Source organism: Alosa alosa, chromosome 12 (assembly GCF_017589495.1).
Source record: "Alosa alosa isolate M-15738 ecotype Scorff River chromosome 12, AALO_Geno_1.1, whole genome shotgun sequence".
Lineage (NCBI taxonomy): Eukaryota > Metazoa > Chordata > Actinopteri > Clupeiformes > Clupeidae > Alosa > Alosa alosa.
Window position 1 is genome coordinate 23,261,463 of NC_063200.1, and position 15,177 is coordinate 23,276,639.

The window sequence follows — 15,177 nt, forward strand, 5'->3', positions numbered from 1 at the left end:
CCTTGCACATGGTGTTTGCCTTCTATAGACAAACTAACAATAAAACCTCACATCACTGTTGTCAGTTGTACATTACTATGTTGTACATTACTGTGACTATGAAAAATAAAAAAAACATGCATGTAGAGTGTGTACAAGAATGTTCTGGCTTTTGTTCCCTCCCTGGAGCATTAATTCATTATTGAAGAAAAACAAACCAGGCTATTTATAAACAAAACACTAATACATTTCTACTTGAATTACACTTGAATTGAAATGAAAATCCACTTGGATTTCCCCTTGGGGATCAATAAAGTATCTATCTATCTATTTCTATCTATCTATCTATCTATCTATCTATCTATCTATCTATCTAATGAATAAGCCTTTAGGCCTATACTACAGCCTAATGCAGTTTATTAACACCAACCGAAACACTTTTCATATACGCGTTTTGATTTTTTTGTGTTCTTTTTAACTGAGTACACAAGGTTTATTGCATAATTTCATTGCATTGGCAGCATCTTTCATTATTCCTCCCCCCACCCCCAAGAGTTTTCTATCACACGTCAAAAACACGCCTTCCCTTAACCGCGCTGAAAAACCATTACACTGAGATCTCGCGAGTTTACGCTAGCTTGGAACCCACCCCTCCAGTGATGCCCTACTGCAGTGTGTGTATATAGCAGCGAGGGACTCGCTGGAGTCTAGGAGGAGTTGCGGCAAGGTCGGGGAAGCATCCTTTGACTGTAAACGCCGAAATCGACCAGCCACGGGATCAATTAACATTAAAAACACATTTCAAAGCTTTAAGACCGAGGATTGACTCGGCTATTTTACTTTCGTCGAGGAACATCAGGTGGAACTGAAAGCAGACACCTTCCTCATACAGAGGTTGTTGAGTGAGCTAGCATTGTCCATTTGTGTCCGCATGTCTGGAGTCGTGTTGCCAGTTTCAACGAGGTAAAGCGGCAGTCGCCCTCAGAATTTGAAGGCACGTTTCCTGTGAACGAGCATTCAGGCGGTCTTTCACCACCAGGGAAGTGAACGGGATTGTGCCTGCGACTTCTATGTTCGGGACATCTGGTACAGAGGCTGTAACATCAGTTTAGTGTAGTTGTCGCGATCGGACACGGGTTGAGTTTAACATTGAGCTCGCTGTTGTTTTTAAAATCCCACCCTCTGCTGATTGGTAACGTTAATATTAGCCATGTCAGACCCAGCGTCGCCGGCTGACTCTCCCGCCCTGGGGGATCATGCCCCGCCAGAATCCGAGGGGCTGACCGTGGATACTGGATTGAAACCTGCTGGTCCAACACCAAGCCAAAGTCGGTTTCAAGTGGATCTGGTGACAGAAGCAGCCAGCTTAGCGGCTGGAGGTGATAAAACACCCGGCTCGGATGCTTCTACAAATGCATCTGGCGATAAAGCCGCTCCCGTCGCGGAGGAAGCAGCTAGCGGCGAGGAGGCGAAAGGCAGATTTCGGGTAGTGAACTTTGTAGATCCAAGCGGGGCTGATAGCCCACCAGACGGTGTGCCCCCTGAGGGTTTCCAGAATGGAGACACCGTCATGAGTGAAACTAGCCTGCATTCGTCCACCGGAGGCCAGCACCAATATCACTATGACACTCACACCAACACCTATTACCTGAGGACTTTTGGTCATAACACCATAGATGCGGTTCCGAACATAGACTTTTACCGGCAAACTGCAGCGCCCTTGGGCGAGAAGCTGATCAGACCCACCCTATCGGAGCTGCATGACGAGTTGGACAAGGTAAGCTTGTGTTGAATGTTTAGTGATGCAGAATACCGTCGCAGCCTGTGCATGCTCCCTGGAAGGCTTCACGGGTTGCCAGCATTATCACAGCACAACAATCCCATACGTTGATGGTCTCTTTTGACGATAACCTAGTCAACCAGAATTACTTTAGCCTAGAAAATGATGGACAATGTGTAGATTTGTAATGTTTGACAGCAATGTAGGTGTAACCATACCTCACTTAATGGAAGCAAGAAAACTAGCATGCCGGTAGACTGGGCATGTGGCTAGGCCTGATGAGTGTAGTGCCGCTGAAGTGCTGGCTGTAGCTGAGCAGATGAGCAGAATATCAGACCTATTGCGTAGGGCTCCGTCCGTCTCCATTCAAGTCGAGCTTCGCCTTGATGTAGGAAATCTTGCTACGCTACGTTTAACGTTACTACTATTCTTTTCATAAGAACGCTGTTTGAAATCGTTATTTTTTTTCTTAATAAGGCGGCACCCATTACCGGCACATTAGCTACTTTGGTGATCGTCTTGACTTTCGAAGTCACGTGTAGGCTACAGGCAGTGCAAAACACGTAATCTCATTTAGTGGGTACTATCGCTAATAACCGTACTGATGTCAAGTGTACTCTCCTTTCCTGACGCCAAGCTCCAATAAACTCATTTTTCGGAGTTCTTGTAGGCCACATTTAATGAGCACCCAACTGTTTTGTGTTGAGAGACGACAGCGTTCATTACCGATGCCTGTGAGGTGCGATTGCTAATTCCTTTCTAAAACCCTTTGCCAAGTGGACCACTGAAATGAGTATTTTGTATTCCAATGACTGCAATGACAATTTGGACTCCTAAGGAAACATTCATTGTTTGGAGTCATTGTAAAAGTTGAGACCACATCCTTGTTCACTTCTGTAATACAAACAGTAGGCCTACCTATTTGCATCAGATTGTTAAGCATATCTGAATAATGGACATGATGTGCTATGTCTGCAGTAGGCCTACTCCTGTGAAATATATCAAGTGTGACATGGCTTTGGTATGAGATCGTAATCATGCTTAGTTCTGTCTAAATTCTTCCAAGATGAAAGACAAACAGACCGTCATGCCATGTTGACATTCCAGCATAGGAGGTGAGGAAGTAGGCTAGTTCGGGAAGAAGGACGCTCAAGGTTTCCCCCCTTCCTCTCTATCCCATCTCCCTCCCGCCCAACCACGTCCCTGATCCGCTCTCTTCCACTCTTCCTCTCACGCTACGTTTTTCTGTTGCCTTGGACTCTGTTTCCTGTTTGAATAACCACTCATTTTAAAAAGTCACACTCTGGAGAGCAAGCAGTCTGAAATGCTCTTATGGAATTGTTCTGTTCTTTGTCACTTAGCTCCTGCATCGCCCCATTTTGTTTCTTTCTCCATCTCAGACACACACACACACACACTGACATCTAAACTGTTCAGTTGGTAGAATTTCTGTTCCCTTTCTGGTATGTAGACCTATAGGATGACATTTTTCAGGTGAGGCAAACACATTTTTAGCTGATGATGTGTATACTATACATATGTTTTTTTTTTTCTCTCCCCAGAACAATCCTAAGCATTCTAGTCTGTCCAAGTCCTTCCACATGTGACTGATGATCACAGACAAGATGCTTTGCAGCGTGGCTCACATGCTCTTTGCCGGCATCTCTCTGAAACTCTGCCTTTTTTGGCAGCGTGCATCCATGACTGTGCGCCGGGCAGCTGTTTGTAACCTGATCCTCATAGAAATTTACTGTGACGCATCACGTTTGCTATGACTCTAAATACAGACGTAGCAGTTTTTTCAGCGGACAAGTGATTTAATCTGTAGTTGTCATTGTAGTATGTGTGTACAAAGTCTTAAGCTGTGAGTTTGGGTGACTCAAGTCTTGTTTAGTCCAGCTGCGTTTGACACATCGCTGTTTATTTATATGATTGCAATCAAACGCTGTTGTTTCAGTTTATTTTTCCTCTTTATTGGAGGACTTCCAGCTTGACCTCATGTTGGTTTGGCTCCTGAATAGTCATGGAATGGGACTGGAGTCAATTTTTAATGAAAAGGAATTTCATTGGAGGGTTATTAGGTTGTGAGTTGCACTCTCTCATACAAGGGGCAAGGAAGCAACAGGCTTCATGTGCAAAATTGGTCTGAATTCTCACAAATTAATAAAAAAAACAGATCACAGGACTGTTCTGTCCATTGTTAGTAACTGGGCTCAGACAGACCTGGCTCATGTTTCAGTGTAGATGTACAGTTTTGTTAGGCTACAAGTTGAAAACTTTTTGACAGGATGTCACAATATACTTTGATCAGTGCCTCATTGTCCACTAGACTTTTAGAGATTTTCAATTTCTATACGTCATGACAACATCGATATGGAAAAAATAAAAACAGAAAAGGCAACGTTATTGGACATGAGAGTGAACATTTTCCCACCGATCAATGAGCTGGCCAATTAAAGCCACTAAAAGGCCTGAGTGTTTATTTAATGGAATACCTAAGCATGTCTTGGTGTGGCTGTTTGGTATCCTCACATTTCTTCTGGTCCTTGTAAACTTAATTAAATTACCATATTTTCATTGAATGTGGGCAAAGCAACGTGCTACTTTATGTTCACGTGGTAATTGGTGCCCTGTGACATCAGTCAGTGAGGATGCTGTTCTCAGAGGATGGGGAAGGAGGGTTTGGGGGCTGGGTTTGTCCACATGCAGCCTGCCTGTGGGCCTGGCTGTGCAGTGGGTAGTTGTAATGGTGGTGGTGGTGGCGACGCAGGCGTTAGCAGGGGGCCAAAGCGATATTGACCCGCCAGAGGGAAACCCTGACAGGGCAGATTTATTCAGTGTCGTGCGGCCAAGCAGAAGCAGATTGTGCTGAAATATTGATGTCCTCCTCGCTGCCACGAACAGCAAGAGAGCACCGGCACACAGTACCATACTGCACCGCACTGCTATGCTATGCCGACTTTTCTCTCTCTCTCTCTCTGGCCTGCACTGCGACGGTTTGCTCAAGGTGATGGGTAGCAGGCATGCCAAGTATTTATATCTCAGATAATTTTTCATTCCTTTGTGGCATGCTCCGGGTCTTTGACTTGGGAAGATGAAGAGGTTGCGTGTAAGTGCCATGTGTTATGTTCTTATACGGACGGGTCGTGCAAGCAAAGGTACACCCCAGGAGGAAACATTACTCCCAAGGGGAATAGCATTAACCATGCTGTATCGTAATCTCCTTCCACTTCCTTTGCACTTGGAATTGGCTGAGCGGCAAAGAATGCTTATATGTCACTCTTGATAGTACTTTTCCCCCTTCACTCCCATGCTCCCTTGAGATGATGGGGACCAACAGATCTCACTCTTGCCATTGGCTGATGTTTTTATCTGCACTGTTGCTCGGCGACATATCCCCTGGCTGGATAGAGATCAGCATCTAAGTACCAGTGGGCCTCTCATTAACAAGGACCCATGTTAGTGTGCCATTGTTGTAGGACGGATTACATTTACTTCAGATAATTAACATGATGTACTTTTGAATAAGTTGTCTACTGTAGTCAGGGCAGACCCCCTTCTCCGAGTGAGGGATTTTGGGTTCTCAGCCCTTAACTGGAAGGCTGTGAACTGTGGGAGGCCCATTCTGTCCTAGTAGTGGTTTGCATTTTTTGGTCATCTGTGATCACATGTTGGCATCAGCTCGTTAAGTATGCTTGAAAGGTTATTTTGTGATTGACTAATAAAGCGAAGCTCTTGCACACCATGGTGCTATTCCTCATGGTAGCTTTAGAGATTTCTCATCAGAGAGCTGGGAAAACAGGTTGCCCCCCCACACAAACACACACCCACTAGTACATGCATGATTTTGTGTATCCTCTTGCCATAACACTCACAGAAAGCCTTGTGTTCTTGCACCCATTGGGGCTTAGAAGTCTTGCCAAGAACAATTTCCTCTTCACTCTGGTGTAAGTCTGCACATGTCTCAACAGTAGTTTAGTCGTGAGAACAATCATTTGAAGGCACAGTAGCTTTTGCAGTCCTAGTTGACATTTTCCATCATGAGGCTGACTACAGATGATTGTACAGATGGGCTTCTACATACTCGACGCACCCGACCGGTAGCGCGACAACGTGACGTCAAAATGACGTAGTTCTTGCTGGCACCCCAGGATTGAAGCCAGGTAGCGCGAGGTAGAGCACCTAGGGTTGTCGCGCTTTTCAGACGAGTGCGACAAGCCGGAAACAGGAAGATGGACTAGTTTGAGGGCAAGCGAGAGTTGCAGTGTTTTGTTACAGTCGTGAATTTTTAATAGTTTGCTGGATAAGTTAACAAAGTTACCAGTGAGAGTTGGAACACATGGAATTAAGAGGAAAGAATAGAAACTATTTATTTTCAAACAAAGGATATCTATTAAGGCCTGAACAAAATCTCTTTCCACTTCAGGAAATTACACAAACTCAGCCAGCTGCTAGCTAGCTAGCTAGCCAGCTAATTAAACTGTTTAAATTATTAAAATTTCTCTCGGGATGACTAAAGTATCTATCTATATATCCATCTATCTACCTATCTATCTACCTGTGCACACACCTTGGAAACTAGATGATGATGATGATGATGATGATGATGATGATGGTAGTTGTTAATAGTAGCAACCAAAGTCTGAAGTACCATCACAGAGGCTATCTAGGTAGCTACTAGTGTTTCTTACTGCAGCTTCTTCTGCTGTGTAACATAGTTGGCGTTAGTCTTTTCACAACAGCGACACCTCTGTTCAGGAGAATATTGCAACTAGTGTCGCGACCACCATACGCGAGTATAAATGGTTACGGCGCTTCTGTGACGTCACATTGTTGCGCTACTGGTCGGGTGCGTCGAGTATGTGGGACGTTTAAGGCTGCAAAAAGGTGCCAGGCACATAGAAGATGGCAATTCCAGTCCCAGAGGAAGAGCTAAGTCTTGGAACACAATCAACAGGTTGTCTGTGGTGTTATGGTGCAGCCGAATATGGCAAAGCCACCATCGCATAGCATCTGCTAAACGTCACTTAAGGATCCGCCATGGGCCTTTGATCTTTCCCTTTGGGGTTTGTTTTAACAGTGAATAATTACTGCAGACACTTGATGATGTCTGGCATTGGGTGTGAACTGGGTTTCATGGATGGTGGAGGTGGAAAAAAACTGCTGGTTACTGAGCCATGGCCTCATGGTTCCCCTCACCAGTTTGTAAATACACACATTATAAGCAGAAGTGTCATGTTCTAGATCAACATGCAGTATCAGTTCTTTTGCAACATCAGGAAATGGTTTAGCGAGAGCACAAAAAAACAAAAAAAAAAACCAAAGAGTTAAGCAAGATTGTACCCATGCCACCGCAACGCCTTCTTTACACCTCTTGTGCCACAGATAGCAACGTCACAACTTCCCCGTCACATTGGGTAAACATTGTGTTGCCGTCTCAACGATAAACCCTTGACAGACAGACAGCCTTTAGAGGGTGGGAGAGCACTGCCTGTGGCTGCAGGAGGAGTGTGTCTGTGTGTGTGTCTGTGTGTGTGTGTGTGGACAAAGACCGTCTGTTGGCTGTCACTCTGAGAGCCCTCCAATGGGCTTTAATGATGAAGGCCCATCCTGGCTTTAGGAATCAAGGTGGCTAGACCAGAGAGGTATCATATAAGCCAAAAACATGCTATCCATTACATGGATTATTAGGGAAAATAAACAGGCATTCACCCGTTATTGATGGGCACATTTGCAGTGCCAATAAACTAAACATTTCTTGGCAAGAAGCATTTGCTCAGTTGCATTCCACCAGAATATGCTCACTGCAATTATGCTTTCAGGACTGTCCAGTTTTGAGATCATTGTCACACTGTTTATGTCTGCTTGTGCAAACACAATTAACTGTCTTCGTTGACAGGAGAGAGCTAGTTTTAAACTAATTTCCACGCTAGGAGATAATCCAGGACTGGAAGAAAGGGGATCAATGAGTTGAACTCCCTCCAAATCCACGATTATCTCATCTTAGCGTTGTCATTCTCTTTTCTTTGGCCTAGTCCCGTGCACCGTTTGTGTGTGTACAGGCAGATTGGTGGCCTGCTGTAATAAGGGGAAGCTCTGGTGAGACTAGCCAAACACAGGAAGAGGGTTGGCTGCAAGAGAGAGAAAGAGGGCTGGACTGGGCTCCATGGAAGCCTCCACGTGGTTGTGTGTTTATGTTCTTGCTTTTCCTAAGAGAGCTCTGTCTTTCTTTCTCAAGCATTCGCTCTCACTCTCTCGTGTGTGTGTGTGTGTGTGTGTGTGTGTGTGTGTGTGTGTGTGCGGGCTGCGCTCAAGACTGTAGTGTCACACACAGAAAGAGACAGAGGCTAGAGTGTGTGATGAGAGAGGGCGACAGCGGGAGGCCTTTTGTTGCCATGCCGGATCAGGCTGTTGGGGCTGCCTGCAGATGGTGAAATGTATACAAGGCTTTTGGCAGGGACTCACAGGTGGTGCCGAGACACAGAGGTGAAACTGCTATGGGGAGCTGAGAGACAGACTCTAGTGTTTTCTTTTCCCCCCCTTTCTTTGAGGCCATTGCTGCCTGAGCTACGAGGAACTGATATTATTTGTGTGTGCAAGTGTCCGAGAGTGTCTGTGTGGAGATTCCGTACTGTTCCTCGAACATGGTTCATTCATAGAGCTGCTGGTGTCCCGGGGGGTGGAACAGTATCTTCATTCAGCTTTGTTCCTTCCTGCTGACTGATGTTCAGAAGCCATATTGTATTAGTAACTGGTAGATAATCCTACTAAGGCCCCGTCCACACGGAGACGCTTTTTGGGTTAAACGCACCGGTTTTGCTTCGTCTTGGTCGATCACATGATATGGATCACATGATTGGAGGTCAGCTGATTTGGGATCACATGGTTGGAGGTCCTCTGATTTGAGAGTACTTTGATGAGACTTGAGACCATTGTTGTAGTGAGAGTGAATCAATCAAGACATGACAAGGTATACATTTGATTACATTTCCTGTCCCTATAGTTAACTGCTCCTGTGGACATGTGACGGTAGGCCCACAATAGGCCCACACTTAGTAGTTGATCAAGAGTCAATATATGACTGAAAAGATTATCATCAGCCTGGTAATTAGGATCCTTACAGTGCTGGTGTCATTCATTTATTTTGCATGTCTTACAACATAAATAAATGCATTCACAGTCTAGTGAAGTCAAATATGAACATACAAAGACGCCTAGAACTTATGTTAAGCCGATGAGAGCACTAAATGCGAATGCACAATTTGATGCAGGCAAAAAGTATCTCGGCTGTTACTAACGAAGGTATTATAGCAATATTATAAATGTGGCGACGGAATAGCCACATAGAAAACAATAGAAAAAAAGATCGGTTTGGTACGTAATGTGGACTAGGCCTGAGGTTTCCTTGTACTAGCCATTTTTGTCGTAGCCTATTCTGTCTGTTTGTATAGCCTACAGCGCCGCAAGCTTTGGTCAATTTCTGTAAAGAAACAGTGCCACCTATAGGCCTGGGATATGAAGTAACGTGTTGAGTCGTGTTCAGATGGATCCGTTTGGATGCAAATATTCTTGATACGGTTCCAGGGAAGACGGAGGAAAAAAGATGGGTTTGGTACGTGTGGACTAGGCCTAAGTTGCAATACTTGTTTTTTTTTCTTCCTAACCCTTATGCTTTACATCTTGTCATAGGATAGGTAGATAAGTACATGGTTGCTCAGTATCACATTGTATGGAACACTCAACAAAATATTCACTACAATAGAGTTTTTTTTTTTTTGTTGCTGTTGTAGCATTCACCATTAGAGAGACACCTCTTCTTGGTTTCACATCGGTGAAACCACCTGATCAGAACTTTTCACTAAAAAACACAATTCACAGAATAATGACTAATCCCAGTAGGTCAGACAGTAAGAGCTCAATAGAAACCTTTTGTGGACAAAAGGCATCTCCCATGATGCATCTCATGGTAAAGCTCCGTGGGAGGGCCCCCGATGCGTTCATAGCACAGACACACACTGCTGATGGAACCGAAATGGCAGCCTCCCGTGTTACCGATGGCTTTTGCCATTGAATTGTTTTGAATTACAGTTTTGATCGTGCTGCGGCAGCCAATGATGAGTGAGCTCTCGGCAACAATGAGGGCCTTTGTTGCCTAGCAAAGCAGCCTCATTGGTGGAGGGAGTACCGATGTACAGGTCCCATTGCCGCGCTGTTACACATGCACCTTGCTGGGTTTTGGTCCGCAGAAGGCAATCTGTGACTGGATCTGAGAGGATGTGGTGTAGAACAGTATCAGCCTGTGAATCTCATAGCAGTTTTGTCAAGTAGTCTATTCTTGTTAGATAAACTTAGTTAAAATTTGTTAGTACATTTGTGATTCTTCTCTTGATGTTGGTCTTAGTAGTAGTAGTAGTAATGGAATTAGTAATAATATTAGTAATGTAGGCCGTAGTAGTAGTAGTAACGTGGGTTTTGACTGTAGAAATGCAAGTCTTGGTAGTAATTGTGTTAAAAGTAGGATCTGCTGAGGAGATGTAGTCTAAATATAGTCACATTTTAATTGAAGTCTGGCCTTTTAAATGCAGACTTTTTGTTGAAGTTTTCACTAACAATAGAGTACAACTTGCAGCATCCTTACTGAGCAGTTTGTTTCTTGTAGTGTAGTCAAGTTCCCACTCCTGTGGCAGTAATGTTTAATGTAAGGCTGTAAAACTTAAACGATTGTCAGACTCATTCTGTTTGCCCAGTTGTGCAAAATGCCTTTTGTTCTGCTGCTGACCCCGTGACTTGCTAGAATTGTAACTATGTCTGGTGTCGAACCTGTTTTTTGTATATTCTATCCCTTCTGGTTGCTACAACGCTATAGGCATTCTCACAAACATCAGGTGATTTTCAGACATAACAATGATCTTGACATAAATGCTACGGCTCATTGATTGTCAGCTCAACGTCTGTCTGCCTTTGGGTTGTTTGTAAACACCATCTCTCTGTCTGCATGTCTTTTTCTTTCTCTCTCCTCTCTCTCGCTCTCTCCCTCTATTTTATTTTTTAGTTTTTCCTGACCTGTCGGATTTAATACATTCACCTCTCTCTTAGCGCAGGACTAGATTGTGCTAGCAGCGCTGTGTGTGGGGCTTCTGTGGTTCACCAATAGGATTTTGTATGATGTTTGTGAGTTTCAGTCTGTACCGTCACACTCTTACGGCCACTGTTGCAGCGTATGTTTGGTTCGAGCTGACTGATGGACTACTGAGGAAACCGCTTTTGCATCTCTCACCACAGTGGTTTTGTTTGTGGGCTTCTTACTTGGATGAACTACTTTGGTTTGGATTCTGTAGTTCCATAGCAGTGCTTTACATGACATCCCACTCAGTGGCCAGTTATATACTTTTGTTGTCAATCTTTGTTCTCCCAGCTTTACTGGCCCATATGAGACGCAAGTATATCCCATATATCATATATGGTATTTTCCGTTGCCAGACCGCCGTCATGTCTGGTAATTCCATTCAGCAGGCAAGCATATAAAATGCACCCTGTTTGCCATATATGGGTTTACAGTGCCTTGGAACACTTTTTAATTTCCTCTGTGTAAGCTGAATATGAGACAGATGTGTGAATGAATTCTTGTAACCCTTTGGAAGTCATCGGGAGTGTGTGTGTGTGTGTGTGGGGGTTCTTAATAAACAAACAGGCACAGGAAGTAAGCTCATATCCCATAGTGTGCCTGCAATCGAGACACTGAAGAGTGAGAGGAAGTGGCTGATTGGAATCTGGTGCTTTGTGACGTCACAAATCCATAGCTACTTACCTAATGTCTATGTGATGTTCAATGAATCTCCGGTTGGTGGAGGTGTGCCTCATAAAATTATGAATCATGCCACTTTATTGATAGTCTTCTCTGAAAGGTTGAGAAAGTGCCTAGTCCTCGACCTCTAACATCTAAGCTAATGTACTTTTGGTAGTATAAGGTTATTCTGAACAAAGTGCATTTGTTAGAGTGCATAAGCCTGTGGTGTGCTGACAAATAATTGCACTTAAAAAAAAAAAAAGAAAAAACACAAAGACCTCCATTATATTGAGACCACAATTTGGGATATTGCCTCCGCTCAAGGTGACATTTTATGAGGGGAGGTTGTCTTCTGTGGCAGTATTGGCTACTGGTCATACTGAAAAAAACATTGAAAGAAAGAGAAAATAGCTCATTTCCTGTTTAGAATTTGCCCTGGCCAACTCCCCTGTTAGGGTCACTAGTAAAACGCAACCCAACAGGAACAGAAAAGTTGCTTGTTTTTGAACAGCCATATTGGAGAAGCAGGGTTGGATGTGGTATTTTGTTCCATGATGTAGTCTAAACTTGCATTGGGGTGGGTGGGTGGGTGGTTGGGTTGTTTCTCCTAGATTGTAGATGTTAATTTCAGTGTTTGCTTTTGGATTATAAATGTTGCGGCTACACTCATAAACTCAATAAACCCCCTTGGAAAGAACAAACATAATGAATATTTGCTGCTTGGCCTGTGCACTGCATTTAGTAGAGCCCAGTGAAACAGTCACTCTGGCACGTTCCCCCCTCAGCTTTCTGTCTGTTTACAATGCACATTTAATTTTTATTGAGTTCTCTTTTTATTCCTTGTAGTGTTTTGTTTTATCCAATAGCAGTGTAAAAGATGCAAGCCTATATCACCTTCCTAAAATAATGGCAGGAGTAATTTTTTGACAATTTGTTGTTTTTTTTTTTGCTTAAATCATCATCATCATTCAATTTTTGGTTGACTTTTTTTTTGTGTGTTTTCTAAGAAAAATAGAAGGTGAAGATATGTTACCACCATTGACACAGGGAAAAGTGTATAAAGTTGAGTTAGCGTGGGCCTTGGTGTGTTGCCCTCAGACATTTTTTAAATCATACCTATCATGTCATGTTATATAATGGCAGTTTCAAACTTCATTTTTAAATACCTTTTGCTACTGAGGTGTGACGAACTCTTTTTATGTGATGAGATCCCTCACGCTTGTTTTTGGAGCCCAAGAAACAGGAGGGGACCTATTTGAACAACAGTTTCCTCCGCCATGCTAAGCTCTCCGTGGAGTACACATTGTGGTCAAAGCCGTGCTTTGTGTTCCTCCAGCCAAGTAGATAATGTCCTCTGACTCGTCCACTGCCGTTTGCGGTCGATGGTGTGAATTCGGAAGTGTTGGACCTCGAAGCGCATCAACACTTTTGAATTCCGTGCGGCTGCATGTAGCCTCGCCAGGAAATGTGAGGGAGGAAGAGACAATGATGTAGGCTAATGTTTGTATATCACCATACTACACCAGAGTTGCACTTTCATTTTATTTGTTTTCTAAAGGCAGACATATCTTTTCTGTGAAGATAAATGTTCAATGGCACTGTAGGAGACATTTTTTAGTCTTATTATGTGAATGTTAATTGGTCCACTAGGTGTCACTACTCACTATGTTATGCTATGTGCGCACACCATATAAGGGGGAACCATCGTACAGGTGACCGGTGTTGCTTGACGGAGGGGGAGCACACAGTTTTTTGACCGCTTTGCTGTGGCAGGCCATACTGGCTGACAATACATTGTAGTGGTGTCAACAATAATCGATTCGGCGATGCATTGCAATGCGGGGCATGCACGATTCAGCATCGATGCGGCAACGTGCCATAATCGATTATGTCACTGTTTATTTTCTGGCCTTGAGTGGACAATAAAGTTGAAGTTTTAATTAAGCGGCAACACTAGCTAGCATAACAATAACACTAAAGAATCAAGATGACGGAGGGAGATGAACGCGATAGACGGGTAATTAAAAACGCACCCAAGACTAATAACGATTTTTATTCAGCCTATGGCTTGTCAAAATAAGCATTCACAACGCAAATTAGTCTTTTAAGAGCTTTTTCTCAGCTTTTAAACGATGTTCGCCGTTAATTGCTGTGGCGAACGGTTCATGAGAAAAGTAAATAATATAATTCAATTTAATCATAAATTCTACTGAAGGTTCTGCGCTCATCTCCCTACCCATTCATATCGGTGGGATACTTCACGAACCCTTCGTTCAACATAACAAACCATATATCAGAATAAACAGCTGACCTTGCCTGAACAGAAAGGTGTAAAGCTGTCCTCTGTACAGTTAGTCGTTCCAGAGTAATCCAGTTTTGAATTTGCAGCAGATTTCGACATGCATGGATGTCTCTAAATTTGGGCTTTAAGTTTTACAATGTGTATACAAATTAACATCCCCAGAATGTCCATACGAAAATGTTCAGCATGTAATGTCAACTATGCAATGCAAAGTTTGCTAGCAAGTAAGCTAATATGGAAAGTTCGCTAGCAAGTTAGCTATGGCTAAGATGGAGAGTCTGTTTGGGGAATATGTTGCGTTTGGGCGCATATCGCCATCTAGCGAGGCGGAGTAAAACATTAATAGTTTGGCCTACGACAGTGTTTCTCAAACTATTTCAGTTTCAGGACCACTTAACTAACCCTAGCTAAAAAAAAAAAAAATTAGATTAGACCTACTTCAACAGTAGCCTATAATTAGTCTACACAATAGGCCTACTCACTGAACCACCTTGTTTATTGTCTTTGCACTTTGCTTATTGTGTCAGAGGATTCATTCTATATGATTTAAACTGGCATATCTTACATAGACAGTGTTGCAGAACTGTTTGGATTTACATACAAGTTATATTGCAAACAACTCATCTACATTATATTTTACCACGCCTTTCGCGGACCACTTGGGATAACTTATGGACCACCAGTGATCCCGGACCACACTTTGAGAAACACTGGTCTACGAATATGACAGTGGTCCAGTCAAATCTTTTTACTGTCTATGGTCAAATCCCAGCTGAGCTATAACTGTAGCTCGACTTACCTGTGCATGTAAACATACTGACTGACAAAAAATCAGAATGAGTAATTATAACAGACGAGTAGCCCTGTGGACACACAATATTGTTGGAAAATTGAGATGTGTGAAACACTATTTGACTCAAATGGTAATCAGAAATAATTTGTTATAAAAAAAAAGACTAAAATGTGTTGACTAAAACTGACTAAGACTAAGATGCCTTTAGTTTTCTTTTGACTAAAACTAGACTAAAATGACGAGACTTTTAGTCGACTAAAACTTGACTAACAAAAATGATATTTGAATGACTAAATATGACAAAGACTAAAAAGGACATTTAGTCACAAGACTAAGACTAGGACTAAATTAAAAATAGGTGACAAAATTAACACTAGTGTAGGCGGTTTGCCATAAGGCATGTTAAAAGTATGTTAAAACCGCTTGCCATAGAACTTCCAGAACTTTCATGGACAATGGCATTTGCAAGCAAGCTAATCTAACAGGGACTCTACTTTCCTCTACTTTATGTTTTTGCCAGCTAACTTTTAACATGA

At 43.0% G+C, this 15,177-nt stretch overlaps 1 protein-coding gene across 1 annotated transcript in view; it reads left to right on the forward strand.

Annotated features, from left to right (window-relative positions):
- The first annotated feature begins 671 nt into the window (after positions 1-671).
- The window catches only part of slc12a2 (solute carrier family 12 member 2), a 55,983-nt gene continuing 41,477 nt past the window's right edge, over positions 672-15,177 (forward strand). Inside the window, exon 1 of the mRNA XM_048258706.1 lies at positions 672-1,756. Coding sequence (XP_048114663.1) covers positions 1,190-1,756 — 567 coding nt within the window. The 5' untranslated portion in view covers positions 672-1,189. The remainder of the gene's footprint in view (positions 1,757-15,177) is intronic.